The 23,386-nt window shown below is 36.9% G+C and overlaps 2 protein-coding genes across 12 annotated transcripts in view; one reads left to right on the forward strand and one right to left on the reverse strand.

Annotated features, from left to right (window-relative positions):
• The window catches only part of GPHN (gephyrin), a 444,048-nt gene that overhangs the window by 304,493 nt on the left and 116,169 nt on the right, over nt 1–23,386 (reverse strand). The window lies entirely within an intron of this gene.
• On the forward strand, nt 18,526–21,595 carry LOC132233092 (sialomucin core protein 24-like). The gene has a single exon (XM_059693189.1). It carries the CDS (start codon nt 18,602–18,604, stop codon nt 19,181–19,183), a length of 582 nt encoding a protein of 193 aa, XP_059549172.1. The 5' UTR covers nt 18,526–18,601; the 3' UTR covers nt 19,184–21,595.

The raw sequence follows: 23,386 nt of genomic DNA on the forward strand, positions 1-23,386 counted from the left end.
GTTTGTTTTTATTATGAAAAGAAAAGAACATAAAAGAAAACAAGACCAATCTACTATAGAACAATGCTTCTTTTAAGAACCTTAAGAAGATCATAACAAAAATGTCAGTGCCACAAATTTTTCAATATCAAAATTACTGTTCTTCTATTTATGTAAATTATACTTCTAAAAAGAAAAAGAGAATACTATAAATACATATCTGACAATGATATCAAAGTAAGATATAATTAATTCTGCTCCAAGGCCAACAAAATCAGAAAACCAGACAAATGATAGACCAGTGGTATAAAAACTTTATTTTCAGGACAATTATTCCAGTTTGCCTGGTTGCTGGAATCTAAGCCAAAGCTACATAGCACAATTAGGAGTAAAAGTAACATAGGGAAACATGTCAGAAGGATCAAAATGATGAAGTCTTAGAACATGTTCAGTCCAGTCTGAAACTCATTTATTTGTAGAATTAATCATCAGATTTTCTACATGGATAAAATATAAGGCAGCCAATGACATTTAGAATTTTACTGAGACTTGTTAAGCTTTCATTTATTTTGTTCCTGTTACCTAAAAAGAAGTACATGTTTACATTATTATAAATCAACTTTATCTTTTTTAAAGCCACTGAACCCCCCCCCCCCAAGTTAATGTATTTCCCTTATTTTAGGATCCATAAGACTATGGTTGCTACTTTTATGCTAGTCCTTTCTACATTTTCTGATTGGGAAATCAGAGTTGTTATAAGTCTGATTTTGGTATCAGTGTAATAATACTTGCAGAGTCAAAAATCAGAACCCCAGCCTTCTGAAATAACTCATAATATATATAAAAAGATGATTGGGTTTGTTTGGGTTATTTTGTTTAGGATTTATAAAAGAAAAAATTTTCTGAAGTAACTTAGTTTAACCCTCCATTTTAATACTTAAAAACACATAAATAAATGCCTTGTCAAGGTCATCCCAGCTAACACTGAACCCAGTCTTAGAAATCATATCTTTGGGCTCTGATTCCAATGACCTATTTCAACATAATGCTTTTGTCATCTCATTAGATGATATGTAGAATAGACTTCAAATCTGAGAAATAATACTGGGCACATTTTGACCTGCATTTATAGACATAAATTTATAGACATATGGACACAGTTATAGACATAAATTATCAATAAAAGAATGAACAAAGTATTTGGGTTGTATGTTAATTATTACTAGTATTGTAGAAGGAATTGCCAAACTTTGGCTTCAAAGAGTTGCTAGTATTCACTGAATGCAAAAGCATAAAAATTCAGAAGACAACAACTAAAGGGGAAAAGAAGGGAAAAGTAGGAATGGTAATGCAAAGAAAATCCTCACAGTTGCTTAATATTCAAAATCTTTTTTGATGTTTCACACAGCAAATGAAACAGGAATCATTAGAAAAAGAAAGATTTGTTTCACTGACTATGAAAGCTGTCTATTTCAATATGTGTGTTGGTGGATTAATCAATAACATTAGTTAAGTTGAGAAATCATAAAACAATAAATACCTTATACATATTACTTTACTTTAAACATAAATGAATATCTACTTACCAATCTTCTGATATGAAGCTAAGGCTTTTCTCTAAGTAAGGGTCTTCTTATTAAAGTCAGCATAAGGTATCTTTCAGTTAACCACACCAATAATTAATTATCTATAATTACTTATGTAACCATCATTAGAATATTTTTATGATTTTACCCCATAAATAATTTAGTCATACATAATTTTAAAAGTTTTTAGTAACTTAACTTTATAATATTTGTAAAGCTCATTTTAATGCCAATGAATATTTCACTCTCTTATTTCAACAGTATTTAATATTTTATTCAGTAATTATAATAAAAGCTCTATTGGAATAAAGTAGTTTGGGATAAATACAACTAATTCTTGGGAGCATAAACATCAATTGCTGGGGATAGAACTTTGCAGCTATGTTAGAAAGAAGGCTATTACTAAAGGTTTAGTATATTATGAACATCTGTCAGTGTGTCTTACAGAGCAATTGAGAAGATAAGTTAATCTAGTGCATTGGTTAAAGGGAAGTCAATTAAATGTGCATGTATTATACTTGCATTCCTTATATTCTGGCATTTATTTTTTTCAACTGCTTTATTATCATCTCTTTCTACCTTACCACATAAGGTCTTTAAGATCAGGGACTATTTCTTTGTTTCTCCAAGGCCAAGAAATATGCCTGATTACATACAGGAGGAGTATAATTTATGTATGCTACTACAAGAATGAAAGAGATGAGATCTCTCAATAACATCAAATTGTCTAAGTTTCTCACAAATTTTCTTTTACAAAATAATAAGAATATTCATATGCTGTTATATGAAATAGAAGTAGCCTGGTATAAAGAAATTCCTTAAGTGAAAAATATTAGAAATTGCATTCTAACTAGTAGATACAAGAAAGTATAGTGAAGAAATGATACTGGGGAAAGAAGGTAACTATGAAAGGACATGATGAATGTTCTTAGCCAAAGTCACCAAGTTCCAAACTCATTATTTCACTTAATTTTTAATATTCTAGAATTTAAAAAGTCATCAGTTATATATCACATTTGCAGGTCTAAATCTATCTTTAAAATCTATAGCTAATGATATTTTAGTTCAAGTTCAATATCTGGTTTACTAATTCTACAACTAAACACTGATTTAGGAAAATGCCTAATGATTAATTTGACCTCTTAGGAATTGGATATAAAGCTATTTAGGGCGTGACAACAGAGAAATTGTGTATGAGAAGTTCCCCTGGTCTCTCCCCTTGAAGTTACAATAATTTGAACAGCTATAGTTCAACAAAGAATTCCTTGCTCAACACACAAACATGTCTGAGAAATCCGCACATTGAAACATGAAAAGGTGGACAAATGGAATCAAGCAGGGGAGGAGAGAGAAGGGAGAAGAGTGTAGTCCAATGCCACAGACAGATGCAGACTGGAGCTCACTGTTCTCAGAAGAGGGGAGGAATCAGGTTGCCACCTGCACTCCTGAGCCCAGAGGAGCAAGGAGATACTGTGAGCTCTGATGAAGCAGTGGGTGCTTCATTTCCACTGCTATGTCTGTGACATAACTACTAGAAAGCACTCAATAGTCAAGTCATCTTTTTCTCCATTTTAATAGTTACTAGGCTCTTTATGGATATAATTCAGAACTGACAAAGAGCCATGTCATGTGTTATGGGTCATATTGATAATCTTTGATATAATAAAATACTGGCTGTTTTATAAAATATTAAATGTAAGTAAATTCTTTTTAAAAATTAAGTATAGAGTTACCACATGACCCAGCAACTCCTCTTTTGGGCATCTACCCCCCAAAATTGAAAACATTTATTTATAAATATATATGTACCCCTATGTTCACTGCAGCATATTCACAGTGGCCAAGACATGGAAACAACCAAAGTATCTTTTTTTTTTCTTTTTTTATTGCTTAAAGTATTACAAAGGGTATTACATATGTGTCCATTTTATCCCCCCGCCCTAGGCAGTCCCCTAGCCTCCCCTATTCCCCAGTGTCTTATCTTTTGATAGATAATTTGATAAAGAATATGTGGTATATATGCACAATGGAACACTATTCAGCCATAAGAATAAGTGAAATGCTGCCATTTGTGACAACATGAATGGATCTTGAGAATATCATACTAAGTGAAGTAAGTCAGATGGAAAAGTCAAGAACCATATGATTTCACTCATATATGAGAAAGGAAGGGGGGTGGGGAGACATGGTAAAGGGTAAAGGGATGGTCAAATATACATATGGTGACAGAAGGAGATTTGACTGTTGGTAGTAAACACACACAATGCAACATACAGATGATATATTATAGAATTGCACACTTGAAACCTACATAATTTTATTAATCAATATCACCCCAATTAATTTAATAAAAACATAACTAAAACTACATAGGGAACTGAGTACAATGTACACACTGATATAAGATATTTATCCTAGCAGAAGATAATTTTAAAAGACTTCTGTCTTTCCAGTTTGGCAGCTAAGGAGGTTGGAAGTTGTTCATTTATTGTTAAAATTATAGTTTACTTCTTATGTAAATAACATTGCATTTAAAGTCTTGAGAGAGAAAAAATTGTATGCCTTCATTTACAAAAATACCTGCTGGGGCAATTATTTACTTAATTTATATAATTGTTTTAATAAAATCTTCAGCTATTTTATGTATAAATATATTCACGTACAATTTAATGTTAATAGAGCCACAAAAGATCTATCTTAAAGAATGAATGGTAAAATATTTTTAAAAATCCAATTATGAGGTCCCTATACACTTCTGATCATAGTACTTTTACAATCCTATATAATAAAGAGGCAATATGCAAATTGACGGTCACGCCCTTGCACAAGATGGTCGCCTCCATTTGGGCATGAGATGGCCGGCAGGGGAGGGCAGTTGTGGGCAATCAGGTCAGTAGGGGATGGCAGTTAGGGGCAACCAGGCCAGCAGGGGAGGGCAGTTGGGGGCAACTGGGCCGGCAGGGGAGGGCAGTTGGGTCGACCGGGTCAGCAGGGGAGGACAGTTGGGGGGGACCAGGCCTGCAGGGGAGGGCAAGTGGGGGTGACCGGGCTGGCAGTGGAGCAGTTAGGTGTTGCTAAGGCTGGCAGGGGAGTGGTTACGGGTGATCAGGCTGGCAGGCATAAATGGTTAGGGACAATCAGGCAGGCAGGCAGGCGAGCAGTTGGGTGCCAGCAGTCCTGGATTGTGAGGGGGGATGTCCCAGATTGGAGAGGGTGCAGGCTGGGCTGAGAGACACCCCCACCTTCCCAGTGCATGAATTTTGTGCACCGGGCCTCTAGTGTACTATACATGCCTGTCTTATTCCCTTTTCTAGAGAAGCTCTGCCTATCTAGTTCATTATATCTATAGACCTAGGCCAAGAGTTGGCTTTATTAAATTTTTAAAGCATGAATAAAGTAATGAATTAATATTTCATTTTAGATGAATTTCTTCCTATAATATTCTACTTATACCTTTCACAAACTTTATCTCATGTGAAAGGTACAAATAACAATGACAACAGAAAAAGCCTGATGTATGTTTTAAATTCGCATTTTCCACAATTTAGAAGTTATTTACTGAAATAGATGGTCTGACAATTACATCCTCAATTCTGCTAAAAAATTCAATTAGCAGTTCTGGTTCCTCTGAGATGAAATGAAAACCAGTCTCTCTTCACCTGCTACCAATCAATTATAAAACCTGGATAGAATATATAGAGACTTATTTGAAAACTCTAAAAGAAGTTTCAGGGAAGAAAATCAGAATTCAAAATACTATTGAAACGGTAGTACATTTAGCATTTATTTTCTTCCACTATCTCTAGCTTGAATTCAATGAAGACAGGAACCCAAAGGGAATACTGTGTGTTGTGAATGAGATCCTGGAGAAATTCTCTAAACTCTTAAAATGCAGAGAGAGAGTAGGAGAAATCCCTAGGTTCTTTTTTTCTTTTTCTCATGCCAAAATCCCTGGGGAGTCCCACCACAGCTATGATAAGCAATGCCAGAAATGAGAGGATGCAGAAGCCAAAACCGAGGGAGGTGAAACTACACCAGCGACACCAAAAGGGCAGGACCAAACTCTGTAGGTTGTTCCCTATGTCGCTGTCTTCCCACCCCTCAACTCTGGATGTAGTGCCACTGCTGAAGGGAATAGTTTTTTTTACTGCAGAATAAAAAGCAGACCCCAGGGGAGCAGAGAGTACCTGAGACATAACTGAGAAGCGGAATCAGAAAAGCAATTCAGCTGTTTTAAACTGCTGGATTCATTCTGGACCAGCCCATACATGGATCTGATCCTCGAATGCCAAAGACTGAAAGGCTTTACATAATGAGTAGACCTACAGGCAGGTCCAGAGTGACCATCAGAAGATGCACATACAGGACAGACCCAAACAGCCTTGTAAAACAGACCTGACTTCAGAACCACAGCCCACAGAAGATCAAAACAAACACATCAACATTATCCATAAGATCTAAATAAGACTCCAGGTCTTATAAAATATACAGTATACAAACTCACATGGAAAAAGACAATCAACTAACTCCAATGCCAAGATGATGCAAATGTTGAAAGACATTTTAGCAGTTTTTTACAAAGCTAAACACACATTTACCATATGACCAAGCAATTTACTTCTTGGTATTTATCAATGTGAAATGGAAATTTATGTCCACACCAAAATGTATACATAAATGTTAACAGATTTATTTTTAATAGCCAAAAGCTAGAAACAATCAAACTGCCCTTCAATGGATGAATAGATAAACTGTCATATATCCATATACTAGCAGTAGAACACTATTCACCCGTAAAAAGGAATAAATTATTGATACACACAAGCTGGATGAATCTCAAAGATATTACACTGTGAGAAGCCAGTCACAAAAGGGTATATACTACCTGATTCAATTTATTGACATTCTAGGAAAGACAAGCTAAGGTACAGAAAGCAGACCAAGATACATTGTTCCAATATTGACATTAATATAAAAAGGTTAAGAATTGCACTATAAAGAGATTAATCTTTACTCATGACATTTTATTTTTACTCGAGTGACAAAATGCCAAATTCTGGAAGCGGCCACATTATTGTCAACATGTGCCTCGGGTAAGCTTCCTGTGCGTTCGGGTGCATTCGGCAAACGGATGCACTTGATCGCCATGTTCATTAGGAGACAGGAGTGGGAGGGTTAGAAGAAAAAGATATACAGTGCAACAGTGCTCGACGAGACATTCTGCATGTTGGATAACTGATTACAGCACCATATATTTGTTGGTTATACATGCTATCTTTGAATTGTTTTGCACCAGGAGTCAGTGCAACAACACTGCAAAAAGTTAATAGGTAAGAAACCTACCAACCTTTTATAAAAAACGCCATGATTTATATTTATTTATTTTTGCAGCCTTGTGATGGAGAATCAAAAAAATAAAAAAGCAAGATTGAATGATAAAGGAAGTGGAAGTAGCAGTAGCCGACCCTTTCAAGACATATGGACCGAGATGTACGGGATTGTCAACAGAAACAACAGATCATTGTGCATACTGTGTAATGAAATGGTAGTAAGCAGAACGTGGAATGTAAAGAGACATTTTGAAACTAATCATTGTCAGCTCTTGAAAAAAAGTATCGATGAAAGGAAGGAATACATTTCTAGGCAGCTACACCTCTATAAAAGTCAATCAAAGTCCATCATTAAATTTGTAAGATGCTCTACAAATTTAACATCAGCAAGTCACTGTATTGCTCACTCCATAGCTCACATGGAAAAGCCCTCAGTGATGGAGAATTTATTAAGGAAACATTTCTAAGATGTGCACCAGCTCTATTTCACGATATGAAAAATAAAGATGGTATTATTAAAAGAATTTCTGAGTTACCACCCAGTAGAAATACTATCCAAGACAGAACAATAGATCTTAACAAAAACGTACAACATCAATTAAAAAAAGACTTAAATAGTTGTAAATATTTTTCGATTTCTCTTGATGAGACTACTGATGTCACATCAAATGCTCGGTTGGCCATTATTGCTAGATATTCTGATGGTCTCACAATGAGAGAAGAGTTGATAAAGTTAGAATCAGTGACAATAAGTACATCAGGAAACGAAATATGTAAGGGTGTTATAAAAACATTCAGTGACCTAAACATTGATATCTCTAAAATTGTGTCAGTCACGACAGATGGGGCACCAAATATGGTGGGAAAAAATGTGGGATTCCTGAAATGGTTTATAGAAGCTATTAGACATCCACTTGTACCTTTTCACTGCATTATCCATCAGGAGGTGTTGTGTGCCAAATCGGGATTCTCAGAATTGAATGATTTAATGTCAGTTGTAACAAAAATTGTGAATTTTATAGCTTCTCGACCCCTTCACAAGCAAAAATTTTCTGCACTTTTACAAGAAGTTGATTTAACCTATAGTGGACTACTGATGTTCAATAATGTGAGATGGCTGAGTCGAGGTAAAGTACTTGAGCGATTTGTGGAGTGCTTTGAAGAAATTACGGTATTTATTGAGAAGGAGGATCTGGCAAACTTTCCTCAGATCACTGATCATAAGTGGGTCAGCATTATGATGTTTTTTACAGATCTCTCTGTTCATATGAATGAACTGAACTTAAAATTACAAGGTTTTGGCAAAAGTAATGATGTTATGTTTGGATACATCAAATCTTTTGAAAGTAAACTTAAAATTTTCAAGCGAGATATCGAAACTAAAACATATAAGTATTTTCCTCGGATAAAAAAGTATTTCGAGAAGGGCACTACAACTAGTATAATGGAGTCCATACTTATGTACCAGAATATAGTAAACTCGTTATTTGAACAGTTCAGCGAAAGATTCGACCAATTTAGAAGCCTAGAACAGACCATTAAAATAATTAAGTATCCGGATGTAGCTGTTTACAGCGCTTTGGAATTAAAGGATTTCCAATGGATGCAAATTGACAATTTAGAGATTCAACTTGCAGATTTTCAAGGTAGCATTTGGACTCAGGTGCTTGTCTTCTTAAGGTCGAAACTTGAAAATCTGGAACAAAATCGTTTGAATAATGAAGAAGAGTGCAACTACAAACAAGAAATTTTGAGTGCTTGGAACAGAGTACCTGACACTTTTAGCGCCATAAAAAATCTAGCGATGGCTTTGCTAACAATTTTTTCATCAACATCTTTTTGTGAGACTTTGTTCTCAGCATGAAATAATATTAAAACGAACAAAGGAAACCAGCTAACAGGTGAAGTTAGTGGCGCTTGCTTGGCCTTGCAGTGCACCAAGTATGAACCTGCAATCGAAGAATTAGCAGACAAACTTCAGCACCTAAAAAGTCACTAATTTCTAGTTTTCGTACAATTTGATTATCATTGTTTTTATTTTTTTTCCTAAATATACATTGCTTTTCTGTTTTTGTTCATTTTATGCATATTTTTTGGTTGATTTTTCTTTGTTAAATGGTATTTAAATATATAAAATAAATATCAAAAATATCCTTTTTTACTATGGTTGCAAATATAAAAAAAAATTATGAATATTTCTATATGTGACACGGCACCAGAGTTAAGTTAGGGTTTTGCAAAATTTTGACACGCCGAGCTCAAAAGGTTCACCATCACTGATCTTGGGTCATTTTATAATGGGATTTAAAACTATTTCTTTTAAATGAAAGTAATGTAATGTTTTGCAAATAAGCTTAATGTAATGTTTTCTAAATTAGCTTTCTGTATAATTTATTTCTATTCAAAGCAAGACACATGCTATGAAAAACATCAAGAGTCAATAATGCAAAGGTTTTCAAGTATTTCCTTTTTATAGATTTTAGTCTAAAATACTTATGGGTATTTAGCAGAGCAGATGGTTTTAAAGGATAAATATTTGTAACTTAACATTTTAAATAGAAACTATACCCTTTATAATAAAATAACTTTATAATAGAATGACTTCTGTAACAACAGACTGTTCTTCCTTAACTATTTTGAGGTAAGAAGTAAATCTGTTTTAGTATAACACATTAAAATAAAACAGATAGTTATGAAATAACAGTGCTTCAATTCTAACTTGAGTTTTGTTACTCTTTTGGAGTAATATTTTTAAATAGCTATAGAATAACTAACAACTGGTATCACCTCTTACGCCCTAGTATACTTTTTTAAAATTCGCTATAGTCTTGGAAGAGTTAGCTATATTTTTTAGGCAAATTTCAACATTTTAAATGTTCCTTGGAGAATTAGGAGTTACTTGGCTATGGCCAGAGCAGTCCGAGTTCTAACTCCACCTCTGGGTAAAGTAACAGCAAATCCACATAAAAGAGTTCTCTGGTTTATAACTTGCTTCTGACTCCAGTGAGCACAGATTCCTATAAGGGTCTTTCCCAAAATAAAATGGGTTGTCTTTTTTTACTATGGCAGACCAAGATATTTGTTTAACTCCCCTCCTAGGATACTACATCTAAAAATGTTGTAATAAATATATTTAAACTGGGCTAGAAAATAAAAAAATTTTACAAGACCATAAAAAAAAAAGATAGAAATCCAGATTAGTAAAGAGTTCTGGAGCCAGTATTTGCTAATGTGTAGCCTAGATTCTGGGTATTAAAGAACTCCATTTTTTAAGCATTAGGAATTCAGAGTTCAATCAGGACATGAAGTCCTATCATATAAAATCCAAATATGGTCAGGAACATCCAAATCATAAACAATGAAAAACAAACAAATAAATAAAAACGCAAATAGAAAGTTGACAGCACTACAAGTCCATCTGCCTTGGATCTGAGGAGAACAGGAAAGTACTAATAAAAAGAAAAAAAAAAGAAAAAGAAAAAGGCTACCCTGAGAATTAATAATTATAAACCCACACTTATGAAGGCTTACGGCTTCAATTCACACTCCAAATTTAAAGTGGTTCCAGATTTGTACTATCCCTATGTTCATGGGAGAATCAACATTTCTCATAAAGGAATGAACTCCACACATTCCAAACTCCAACAAATGAATTTAAAACAAACAAAAAGCTACCACAAGAAGTTTACATAGAAACAACAAACTAAAGAATCTGACCTGAAAATATTGTAAGTACTAGAATTATTAAGTAAAGAACATTAATATACTCAATATGCTTAAAGTACTAAATGCAAGAAAACTAACTAGGCAGATCTGAAAATAAACAACCAGACATTCATGCATGAAACATATAATAAGTACTTTAGGACTAGGGAAGAAACTAAGGAGACTGCAGGAGATCAGAGTTGAAAAGAGAATTACTTCATACTAATGACAGATCTCAAGAAATGACAGAGAATGCAGCAAAAGAGTCAAAATATAGAAAATAAAAAACAAAGATTAAAAGATATGAAGAATGATCATTCAAAATACTATAGAAGTTAAGAAGGAGATAATAAAGAACAAATAATAAAAGGCCTTTTACTAGCTTCAGTGATGTCCTTGTACTCTGGAAGCAAAAAAGCAGGAATACATTCAAAATGAAAAATTCACAGTGAAAAGCTAATTCTGTAGTACTTCACTTCCATGGACCACTAAATTATAAATAATCAAACTTAACTATGTGTACACTAAAATAATATTCACTGATTGTCTATAATAAAAATAAGTCCACAAAATACACTAACATCTAATAATCCAGCAAATGATATTGAAAACACACACCACAGCATATACAATAGAGACTAAAAATTAACATAAAAATCTAACTTTTAGTGTTTATTTCCAGTCCTAAAATCTACGACATAGATTTTCATTCCCTTGATCCTCCACCCAATTAACTGCATTAAGTTGAAAAATATACCTTAAGTATCACCTCAAAAAGCCTTCATTATAGTGTTCCCATACACAGGAAAATCACTTGTAAGTTTTGGAACTACATTTAAGTACTAGCTTCACCCATTTATTTGTGTAGCCTTGAGCAAAATATTTAATCTTTGACTTTTGGTTTCTTGCCTATAAAATGGAAATAATATCACTCATGTCTCAGGATTGCTTAAGTATTAAACAAGATTAAAAAATAATGTCTATTCAAGGGAAATAAAAGCAAAAATAAATGAATGGGACTATATCAAACTAAAATGCTTCTGCACAACAAAAAGAAACTGACAACAAACGAAGAGGCAACAGACTGAATGGGACATGATATTCACAAACCATAGGTTTGACAAATGTTTAATATCCAAAAAATAAAAAGAACTCATAAACTCAATACCAAACAAACAATTCAATTAAAAGATAGGCAGAGGACCTGAACAGACACCTCTCCCAAGAAGGCATACAAATGGCCAACAGCCATATGAAGAGATGTTCAACCTCACTAGCAATTAAGGAAGTGTAAATAAAAACTGCAATGAGATACCACCTCACACCTGCTAGAATTGCTATTATCAACAAGACAAGTAATAACAAGTGTGGAAGAGGTTGTAGAGAAAAGGGAACCCTCATTAACTACTGATGGGAATGTAGACTTGTACAACCACTGTTGAAGACAGTCTGGAAGTTCAAAAAAATTAAGACTAGAATTACCATATGACTCAGCAATCCCTCTCCTGAATATCCACCAGAAAAACTTAAAAACTTGTATTCATAAAGATATATGCACCCCTATGTTCACTGCAGTATTATTCATAGTGGCCAAGACACAGAGACAGCCAAAGTGTCCTTGGATAGAGGATTGGCTGGTGTGGCTCAGTGGATAGAGTGTCAGTCTGCACACCAAAGGGTCTCAGGTTCGATTCCATGTCAAGGGCATGTACCTGGATTGCAGGTTCAAACCCCAACCCTGCAGAGGTACATGTGAGAGGCAACCAATCAATATATCTCTCTCACAATGATGCTTCTCTCTTTCCCCCTCCCTCCCTTCCACCTCTAAAAATCAATGAAAACTATAATCCTGGGTGATTTTAACAACAACAACAACAACAGCAAAAACCCCACAGTAAAAAAGATGTGGTACATATACACAATGGAAATACTGCTCAGCCATAAGGAAAGACAAAATACTGCCATTTGTGACAAGGTCCAATGGATGGACCTTGAAAATAATATGGTAAGTGAAATAAGTCAGTCAGAAAAAGTAAAGAACTATAAGATTTCACTCATATGTGAGATATAAAACTGAATCTCTTGGACACAGACAGCAGTGTGGTGGTTTGCCAGTGGGTGGAGGTAGAAGAGCCCAATATATAGTGAGGGAAGATGGTTTGACTTTGGGTGGTGGCCACAGAGTGCAATATAAGATCTTGTATCATAGAAATGTACACTTGAGGCCTATATGATCCTATTAACCAATAAATGTCATCACAATAAATTTAATTTAAAAAAAGACTTAAGACAGAAAACAAGATGGCGGCATAGGTAAACACCTGTACTTACTGCCTCGCACAACCACATCAAAACTACAACTAAAAGACAAAACGGATATCATCCAGAACCACGGGAAGGCTGGCTGAGTGGAAGTTTGACAACTAGAGGGAAAGAGAAAAGCGTATCTAGACTGGTAGGAGGTGCAGAGGTGGGGAAGAGCAGAGGGACGGAGGCACGCGGAACAGGCTGCCAACTGGGTACACTGTGGTCTTTTTCTATCGGGAGGGAGATACAAACTCCCGACTGCTCTGAACTCCAGTTCCGGGTGAGACTCTGAGGACCCAGACTCATATGGGGAGAAACTGGACTGTCTGGCATCAGGCCAGAACACGAGGGTGGCTTTCTCTCAGAGGTGCTCGCAGCGTTCATTGTTCCTGCATGGGGCCACGGGACACAGAGACCCAGGGACCTATCTGGGGCAGGACTGACAGGCAACCATTGCTGTCTTCACTGCCCTGTGATTCCCTGAGACCCCACCCCACCCAATTTACAACCCCACCTAAGCTGTGCACAGAGGCTTTTGCATATGAATGGCCTGGCCTTTTGCAATCTAAAACCTAATAACCTGCAGCTGGGTCAATGAACCCCCGAGCTTCCAAAACAATGGTTCTCAACCTTGGCTGCACATTAGAATCACCTGGGAATCTTTTTAAAATCCTTATTTCTGGGCCTCATCCTCCAGAAATTCTGTTTCTTTGTTATGGGGTGAGGCCACAACATTAGTAACCAAGACACAGAATTGAGAACCACTGTTCCAAAAGAAGGCCTAAGGCTTGTCAGCAGCCTGCATTGCTTCACAGCTGGGCCTCATCTGGGCACATCCAAACCCCAAACAAAGAGGAGGAATCTGCAGATCTCTCTGTAGCTCCTGCTGGGTGGCCTCAGGCAGTGGCTGACTTTGCACCTCCTTGGAGATTCAAGAGCCAGTGTACTCAGTGGTCAGAGTGAGACCACACCAGATTATAACTCTTCAGATCCATAAAAGACACACTCAGGGGGCAGACTCAGTGAGCACCAAAGCCCTACTGAAGCAAGTCCTGCCCCATAGGGTATTTCCAGCACAGCAGTTCTCCCATTGTAGATACAACTGATCTTCACGGCCAATTGGCCTGGAGGTCAATTCCTCCCAGTGATACCAACAGCAATCAAGGCTTAACTACAACAAGACTGTGCACACAGCCCACAAAGGGGTGCACCAACAGCGTCCACCTCAGGTGACTGGGGAGGCTGAGCCACTGAGCCCTATAGGACACCTAGCACACAAAGCCACTCTACCAACACAGGGAAGCAGCCAAAATGAAGAGACAAATAAAAATGTCACAAATGAAAGAAATGGAGGAAAGCAAACTACTGGATATAGAGTTCAAAACCACAGTTATAAGGTTACTCAAGAATCTTCTAGAAACCTCCGAGAAATTTAGCGAGACCCTCAAGGATATGGAAAACGACTAATTAGAAATTAAGCATACTCTGACTGAAATATAGAATAATATACTGCCGGGGTCCAACCCCAGGAGGTTCAGGGGTCCCCAAAGGTGTGGACGGAGTCGGCAAAGAAGGAATGACATGGAGACAGCGTTCAGTTGATCAGCAGCCTAGCCAGGATCTCTAGCCAGGATCTCCAGCCAAGTTCTGTTCAGGATCTCCAGTGAAGTTCTGGTGTCCATGTTCTCTTGCTAGGTTCTCCAGACAGGTTCTCCAGGTTCTCCAGCCAGGTTCTGTCACTAGGTTCTAGTCAGGTTCTCTTGCCATGTTCTATCCAGGTTCTGTAGCCAGGTTCTGTCTCTAGGTTCTTCAGCCAGGTTCTCTCACTAGGTTCTGTCTCTAGGTTGTGTTGCCAGTTTCTGTCCAGGATCTTTTGCCATGTTCTCTCCAGCGAAGTTCTTCTGTCTCTAGGTTCTGTGTAGGTTCTGTCTTCTAAGTTCTGTGTTGTTACATCTGTATTTATACCAGTTGATTCCAATCCTATCAATCTCTATTCCAAAGGTTAGGGCGTTTCTTATCTCCATTCCAGGGAGTAAAGATTATGTAGCTTAAGCATGATTGTTCGTAGTTAAAGTGATTAATTACCCACCTGGCACTTAGTTAAGAGGTTTTATTCCCTCCCTAACTTCAGGGGAAAATCCCTACCTGGGGAAACAACCTTTTTCAGAGACCTTGGTTAAAACACATAGTGCCAAGAAGGTGAGCAAACATATTAAGAACAGTATGCCATATATGCCAGGTCCCTTGAAACAGCAAGCATGGACCGGCTCCCAGCAATATATAGAGATCCAATAGCAGACTAGAGGATCCCAAGAATCAAGTCAAAGATTTGAAATACAAAGAAGCAAAAAACACCCAACCGGAAAAGCAAAAAGAAAAAAGAATCTAAAAATAACAAGACAGTTAAAGGAGCCCCTGGGACAACTTCAAGCATACCAACATCCAAATTATGGGGGTACAGAAGAAGAAAGAGAGCAAGATATTGAAAACCTATTTGAAGAAATAATGACAGAAAACTTCCCCTACCTGGTGAAAGAAATAGATTTACAAGTCCAGAAAGCACAGAGAACCCCAAACAAAAGGAATCCAAAGAGGACCACACCAAGGCACATCATAATTAAAATGCCAAGGGCAAAAGACAAAGAGAGAATCTTAAAAGCAGCAAGAGAAAAACAGTTACCTACAAGGGAGTACCCATACAATTGTCAGCTGATTTCTCAACAGAAACTATGCAGGCGAGAAGGGGGTGGCAAGAAATATTCAAAGTGATGAATAGCAAGAACCTACAACAAAGATTACTCTACCCAGCAAAGCTATCATTTAGATTTGAAGGCCAGATAAAGAGCTTAACAGATAAGAACAAGCAAAAGGAGTTCATCACTGCCAAACCAGTATTATATGAAATGCTGAAGGGTATTCTTTAAGAAGAGGAAGAAGAAGAAAAAGGTAAAGATAAAAATTATGAAAAACAAAGTGATAATAAATACATATCTATCAACAAATTAATCTAAAAATCAAGTGAATAAAAAATATGATGAACAGAATAAACTGGTGAATATAATAGAATCAAGGGCACAGAAAGGGAGTGGACTGCCAAGTCTGCCACCTATGGAGGAGGACAATAGGGGGCTAAGGGCATGGGGTGGGGTGGGAACCGGGTGGAGGGGAGCTATGGGGAGAAAAAAGAGGAACAACTGCAATAATCTGAACAATAAAGACTTATTTAAAAGAATAAAATAAAATAAGACTTGAGACATAGCAACCAATTGCAATATATGAACATTTTTTTTGGATCCTGATTCAAACACAGTATAAAATAAACTTTGTGAAATGATTAAGGATAAGTGAATACTGAATATCTAATATTAATAAATTGTTCATTTTTTATGTGTGATAATTCTGTGATTGTTTTTATAAAAGTCCATATTTTTTAGAAACACACATTGAAGTATTTATAGATTAAACCATATGAAGTGTGGGATTTGCTCCTAAGAAATGATAAGGCCGAAACCGGTTTGGCTCAGTGGATAGAGCATGAGCCTGTGGACTGAAAGGTCCCAGGTTCAATTCCGGTCAAGGGCATGTACCTGGGTTGCGGGCACATCCCCAGTAGGAGATGTGCAGGAGGCGGCTGATCGATGTTTCTCTCTCTCATTGATGTTTCTAACTATCTCTCTCCCTTCCTCTGGGTAAAAAATCAATAAAATATATTTAAAAAAAAGAAATGATAAGGACAATAGGGGGCTATTAATTAAGCCAGATTGTTTATGAGTTGACCATTGTTGAATCTGAGTGATGGAAATTCTTTCTTCTATTTTTCTCTACTTTTGTATATGTTTGAAATTTTTCATAATAAACGGTTAAAAATGTCAAAAAATAATACATATCATATAGTTACCACCTTCCATAGTACTCTATACACCAGTTATAAACAGCAATTTCTTCTAGAGTAGTCCTCAAAATTTCTCAGTTCAAGGTGCTCTTAGGGTCTCAGTAATTTTTCTCATAGCATTCCTAAGATAAAACAACTACAGTTCTGTTTATTAAATAGTTAATTCCAAATAACTTAACACATTTGTATATCTTACCAACTTAGCTATTTATAAACAAACAAAATTGAAAGAGAAATAATATTTTAATTTCTTCATAAAATAATGAAAATTACTTACTAATGGAATGGGTGCACCTATTGAGCCCAGCACATATTTTAAAACCTTAAAATCATGCACCGTCTCCAATCTGGGACCTTTCGGGGGATGTGTGACTGCCAGTTTTTTTCCTGATCCGATCAGGCCTAAACTGGAAGCTGGACATCCCTTACATCCCTCTTGCAATCCGGTACCGCTGGCTCCTAACTGCTCAACTGCCTGCCTGCCTGATCGCCCCTAAACACTCTGCCTGCCAGCCTGCTTGCCCCCAACTGCCCCCCCCCACCGCCGCCAGCCTGATCACCCCCAACAGCCCTCCCCTCCTGGACTTATCGCCCCTAATCGCCTCTGCCTTGGCCCCACCATCATGGCTTTGTCCGGAAGGATGTCTGGAAGATCTCCAGATCTAATTAGCATATTACCCTTTATTAGTATAGATTTTAATAATTCAGCATCTCTCAGCTATGATCTATCTATCTATCTATCTATCTATCTATCTATCTATCTATCTATCTATAAAGAGCCAGGGGCTGTCACATCTGAAACAACAGAACGGACGACCGAACGGGCTGAGTGGGGCGACAAGGCCAGCACGGGGGTTAGTGAGGGACAACCAAACGACTGAGCAGTAGGCTGCATGGAGAGACCAGGCTGGCAGGGGGGTTAGTGAGGGATGACCAAACGATTGAGAGCATGCTGCATGGGACAACCAGGCTGGCAGGGGGGCAGTGACGGGCAACCAAATGACCGAACAGCAAGCTGTGTGTGGCAAACAGTCCAGCAGGGCGGGCAGTGAGGGAGGACCAGGTCGGCAGAGGAGGGCAGTGAGGGGCGACTAGGCTGGCAGAGGGGGCAGTTGGCAGCAACCAGGCCAGCAGGGGGGGGCAGCTGGGAGTGATCAGGCCAGCAGGGGGGTCATAAGGGGTAACGAGGCTGGCAGGGGAGCCAGTTAGGGGCAATAAGCCAGCCAGGCAGGTGAGCAGTTAGGAGCCAGCAGTCCAAGATTGTGAGAGGAATGTCCAACTGCCGGTTTAGGCTTGATCCCCAGGATTTGGCCTAAACCGGCAGTTCGACATCCCCCGAGGGGTCCCAAACTGGAGAGGGTGCAGGATGGGCTGAGGGGACCCCCACCCTCCATGCACAAATTTCATGCACTGGGCCTCTAGTCAATATATATAATTTAATAAATCATTAACATTTGTACAAAATATTCCCAATAAAGTTTGAGACTGTTCTATTAAAGCATGTATAGTGCTTTCTCAAATTATAAAAAAAAAACAACTTATAAAATAATTTTTAGAATCTATTGAGTGCTTTCCACTTAGCAGAATCTGTTCTAAGAGTTTTTACTTGTATTACCTCACTTAAACTTTACAATAGCCCTAAGATTATTATCCCAATTTTATAGATGTGGAAACTGAAGAATAGTGGTTAGAAAACCCTGCTAAATGGAAAAATAGGCTGGGAGCCGGCGCCGCTGGAGACAGAGGGAGCCGGGGAGCGTCTTGCGCTGCAGCTGTACCCGCAACCCCAGCGCTGAATCGCGATGTCGGAACTCTGCCGCCTTCTCTGGGCCGCTGCCTGCCTGGCCGCACTGTGTGTGCTGACTGCGGCTCAGAACTCCACCCTGGCCCGGAACGTGACTTCAGTGCCCCCCAACCACACAGTCACGACGCCGCCGACCATTGCGCCGCTCACCACTGTCGTACCAGAAATCTGTGGAAAACACAACAGCTGTGTCTCCTGTGTTAATGCTAGCAATGATATTGCTAATATTTCCTGGTTTTGGATGGAATGTAAAGAAGCAGGTAGAAGCTACTGCTCACAAAATTCAACAGTTACTGGTTGCCAGGTGGTGAATAGTACAGATTTCTGTTCTGTGCCCACCGCCTCTCCGTTGCCAACCAATTCTACAGCTAAAACCACGACTATGCCTTCTTCTTCTACAACTGCTACACCAGGTTCAACTAATACTATTTTAAGTCCAACTTCACAACCTACGGGAAAGTCTACCTTTGATGCAGTCAGTTTCATTGGAGGAATTGTCCTTGTCTTAGGTGTGCAGGCTGTAATTTTCTTTCTCTATAAATTCTGCAAATCAAAAGAACGAAACTACCACACTCTGTAAACAGACCCATTAGATTAACAAGGACTGGCATGTAACTCATTGAAACCAAAATATTATATTTCAAGATGTCCCACATGGAAGACGCTATTCCAGGATCTTTAAATTTTCAAAGGATGCATATAGGATATTTTGGAGCATCATGCTTGAAGAAAAATCAATTAAATCATGTTGCTCAACAGGAATATTTAAAATATTCTGCATGAATCCTTGTGGCTGTCTTCTTTTATTTTAAATGGCTGCTGCTGTGGGATTATGTTCTCTTTTCTTGACATGCCAAATGTAAATCTGTAAGTGATGGAAAACATTGTCCTGCGCAGACAACCTCATGACTCTTGGCAGTGAAATTCAGTCATTTTAAAGCCTGAAAGCTGCATTACTTTATCCTAACTCAGGATGTAGTTTAGTGACCAGAATTGAGAAGAATGTGCCAAATGACCATCAATCAGGTGGCGTTTTGGCTATCATTTAAAAAATGGAATAAATTTAAAGTTTAATATCCATATAGAAAACTGTATCCTTAGAATAAAATTTTGTGCTTGATAACAATTATTTTTTCTACATTAGAAATAAGATGCCACACAGGGATTTACAGTCCAGATTTAAATGAATGGAAAGGATACAAACCATTAAAGTATAGCAGGTTATTGTTAATACTTATAAAGCACCTTATATTATTGAGAAAATGAAGAACAGTGCCTTAAAAGACAGACTGAAAGGTAGACTGTAACTTAAAATGCTTGTGATTTGTTCCCATTGAGGAAGGTAGAAGGTTGATCTGAGGATGTAACTGTTGATGTAAGCAGTAGTAAACTGCTTTTAGATACCATACTGTTAGTATTTGGAAACTTAACCTACTTTAGTTTAGACCTGAGTAAATTAAGCTAAAGAATGTTACACAAAATTGAAAGTCTTATAGTGAACCTCCCAACGTATTTCTTTGTGGCTGTTAAAAATATAATAGAGCCTAAAATGGATATAATTATATTTTTCTTTGTACCTCAAAAAAGTATTCGAACACTATTGTATCTCAAAAGGATTGTCATCAAGCCAACGTAACTTCTTTCATGAGGCAAGAAGGAAATAATCAGTTATTTTAGAATCATTTACGAACTCTTTAAATGAGACAATCATTTTAGGTTGTTTTTTTTGTTTGTTTGTTTCCATTTTAAGTTTTGAGACAGCAAGTGTGACCAGTGTAATTTCAGAAAATCTGAAGGATTTTTGGTTGATCAGATTACTGTACATTTTTAATGATTGCCCTGGATAAACAGGTTGAGCTTTCTTTTTTCCTTTCTCCTTCTCTCCCATACTTCTCAGTTTCAATTCCTATAGTATAGTGAGCATGCATATTTTTATTTCTTTCATTTCTTAGAAAGCACTAGGTTTGTGTTTTGTTTTTTTGGTTTTAGAGGGATACGTCTCCCTCCTGCCTTTGACACATTGGATTAGTTCAGAGGCTTAAATTAGGTTAAAATATCCTTTTGCTTTTTTAGGTCATTAAAGTTTTGTTTTAGTTTCTTTAGCCTATAGTGGCTGAGTTTAACCTTTGGTTTTCAATATTTTATGGTAGGAAATGACAAGTTGCTTAGGTCCATTTCATAAGCCAAAATTCCTTACATTTAAATAATTACGTTAAACGTTCATAGATGAAGATTTACTTAGTTACTTACTGGTACAGCTAAAGTTTGTTTTACTTGCACATTTGTACGTACACCTAATGTTTTCAAGTGCCTTAATTGTTTAAAATCTCTGGCTTCAAAGGTTTTTGGGAAAAGGTAGGTTTACCTCACATTTTTGTTTTCATTAGTAATATTCTAGGTACCTCACAAAAATTGTATTTATGGTGCCATGGCTGTTAGTTTCTAGTGAGTACTATAAGATGCAAAATTTATTTGAAAGTATGTAGAATTTCCATTCTTCCCAAAGTGGCAAAAGTTGGCTACAGATATTTACCTAGATATGAATACCTTGGCACACATTAATGTCAACACATACAGCAATTTTTGTGAAAATGTAGCTGATGAAGCCTCTCCGGTAATTTTGAATACTGCTCTAACAACAAAATCATATCACTTGAAACTAGATTTTGCACGAAGAGCTCTTACAACAGAACTCACAGCCTTTTCCCCTCCTTTCTTTAGCAGTTTAGTATCTGGAGTCATTAATAATTTTTGGGTTTTTTAATCCAGAAGGTATATAGAAACCTTTTCAGATTTTTCATCTGATTATTTCATGCAGATGTAGTTCTATCAAAATACCTTATTTTATCTTAAAATATTTGTTGTACAGGCAGACACTGCTGTGTTTAGAAATTTCTATTTTAGTTCATGAAAAACTACAAAACCAATCTGTACCATGTACCAAACTGATTGAAAATAAATCTACATGTTTATTGAAAAAAAAATGGAAAAATAGTATTTTAATCCAGGTTATTAAGCTAGGATTTGAGCTCTGAATTTCTGTGCTATACTGCCTCTCATATGTCAATTATTTTCCCAGCTACTCCTCTACCATAAATCATTCATTACCTTAATAAATGTCCTACCTGAGGGCAAGGGAGAGGATCTCATTAAGAAGGCTAGTAAAAAATAAAGCAGCATAAAGTAAAGTAACATAATAAAAGAACATATTTGGAATATAAAATAAAATAAAGGGAGTATAAAATATAGGGAAAATAATGTTTGTCAAGCACCTCAAAAAGAAATTTTATACATATTGTGCTACTTTTACATATATACATATCCACACACTGTATATGACGGCATATTACAACCTGGCTAAATAGCAGCTTCTGAAATGTGATGTTGCACAGACTAAGATGAGATCCATTTTAATAAGCTCACATAATATGCAAAGTGTTTTGGAAAAGAGACTTCTCAGATTCCAAACTCTGAACACATTCTAGGACAGGGGTGGGCAACCCCTGGCACGCCAGTGACTTTTGCTGGCACGCGAAACCCTCTCTTATAATCTTCCATTTACAATTTTTTTCTTAATATCGACTTTTTTATTTTCAGATAAATTCAGTGTAGGTGCATCTTAGATAAATAAATAATTTTACATAACAAGTTATCTTAAAGACCATAGACACGGATTGATGAGAGAGGGGAAGAGCAATTTCTATGCCTCTGCCTTAACTCTCCCTGCCTTCCTAGATCCAACCAGTGTTTTGGTTTCATCCACATACGCTTGTGAATCCTTGTTCTCAGTGATGAATTTTGTTAAGTCTCGTAATAGGAGTAGTCTGACGGATGAAAGTAGTAGCTCGTGCATATCTCTTAAGGTCACGAAATATAAACCTGATGTAAAATCTCTGTCATCAGTGATGCAGCAGCAAAAGTCCCACTGATAATATCAAACAGAGTCATAAAGTTTTCTGTCAGACTGTCAGTGTACATGTATACATTAAAAAATAAATGTATTTTTCATCACCATATACTATGTTTTTGTTGCTCGAATGAATTTTATTATTTCTTCAAGGTTCTTCACATATGTACACCTTAAGAGATATCAAGTAAGCCTAACATGTTCTCAAAAAATTACGGTTGGCACGCAAAAGAATTTTGAGTCAGAGATTTTGGTGGTTTTGGCACACACTCACAAAAAGGTTGCCCACCCCTGTTCTAGGATTTATAAAGAGGAACAACTTATTAAATGATTGACTACTGGAATCTATCCGTATATATTTGTATTTGTGTAGTAATTTTAGTATTTTAACAACTTAAAATAAAGTTATCAATTAACTTTTGAAATATGGGAGTAGTATGTAAAGTACTAGTATATACAATTGCATTAAAACACATTGTATGTAGGAAACATATTTATACGTTTTATGTTGACTGTAAGTAGTAGAGCGCGGGACACGTATTAATACATTTTTTATAGACTAGCGATAGAATGCGGGTAAAGTATAAATACGTAAACTAAAGTTATCGTAATTTTACTGAACGTTGCCATTTGCGCAAAAAATTAGCAAAAATGGCCCGCACCACCTGTTAGCGCGCGATTAAAACTACCCGCAAACAATGTGTTAATAATCTTCATGTTTTCCTGATCCAGTCCATTTCATGAACAGTTTTCAATTAATCATCCTTATAATGAATGACAACTCTAACCATGATTTTGCTGCTCAAACATTTTCCTCCCTTTTCATTCAAGTCCCTTCCTCCAACACAATTTCCCATTACTTTCTTTTATATGGGA

Source organism: Myotis daubentonii, chromosome 1, assembly GCF_963259705.1.
Source record: "Myotis daubentonii chromosome 1, mMyoDau2.1, whole genome shotgun sequence".
In the NCBI taxonomy this organism is placed as follows: Eukaryota; Metazoa; Chordata; class Mammalia; order Chiroptera; family Vespertilionidae; genus Myotis; species Myotis daubentonii.

Bases quoted from the DNA above. Each gene is read 5' to 3' on its own strand.
- LOC132233092 (XM_059693189.1), top strand. From the start codon at position 18,602: ATGTCGGAACTCTGCCGCCTTCTCTGGGCCGCTGCCTGCCTGGCCGCA.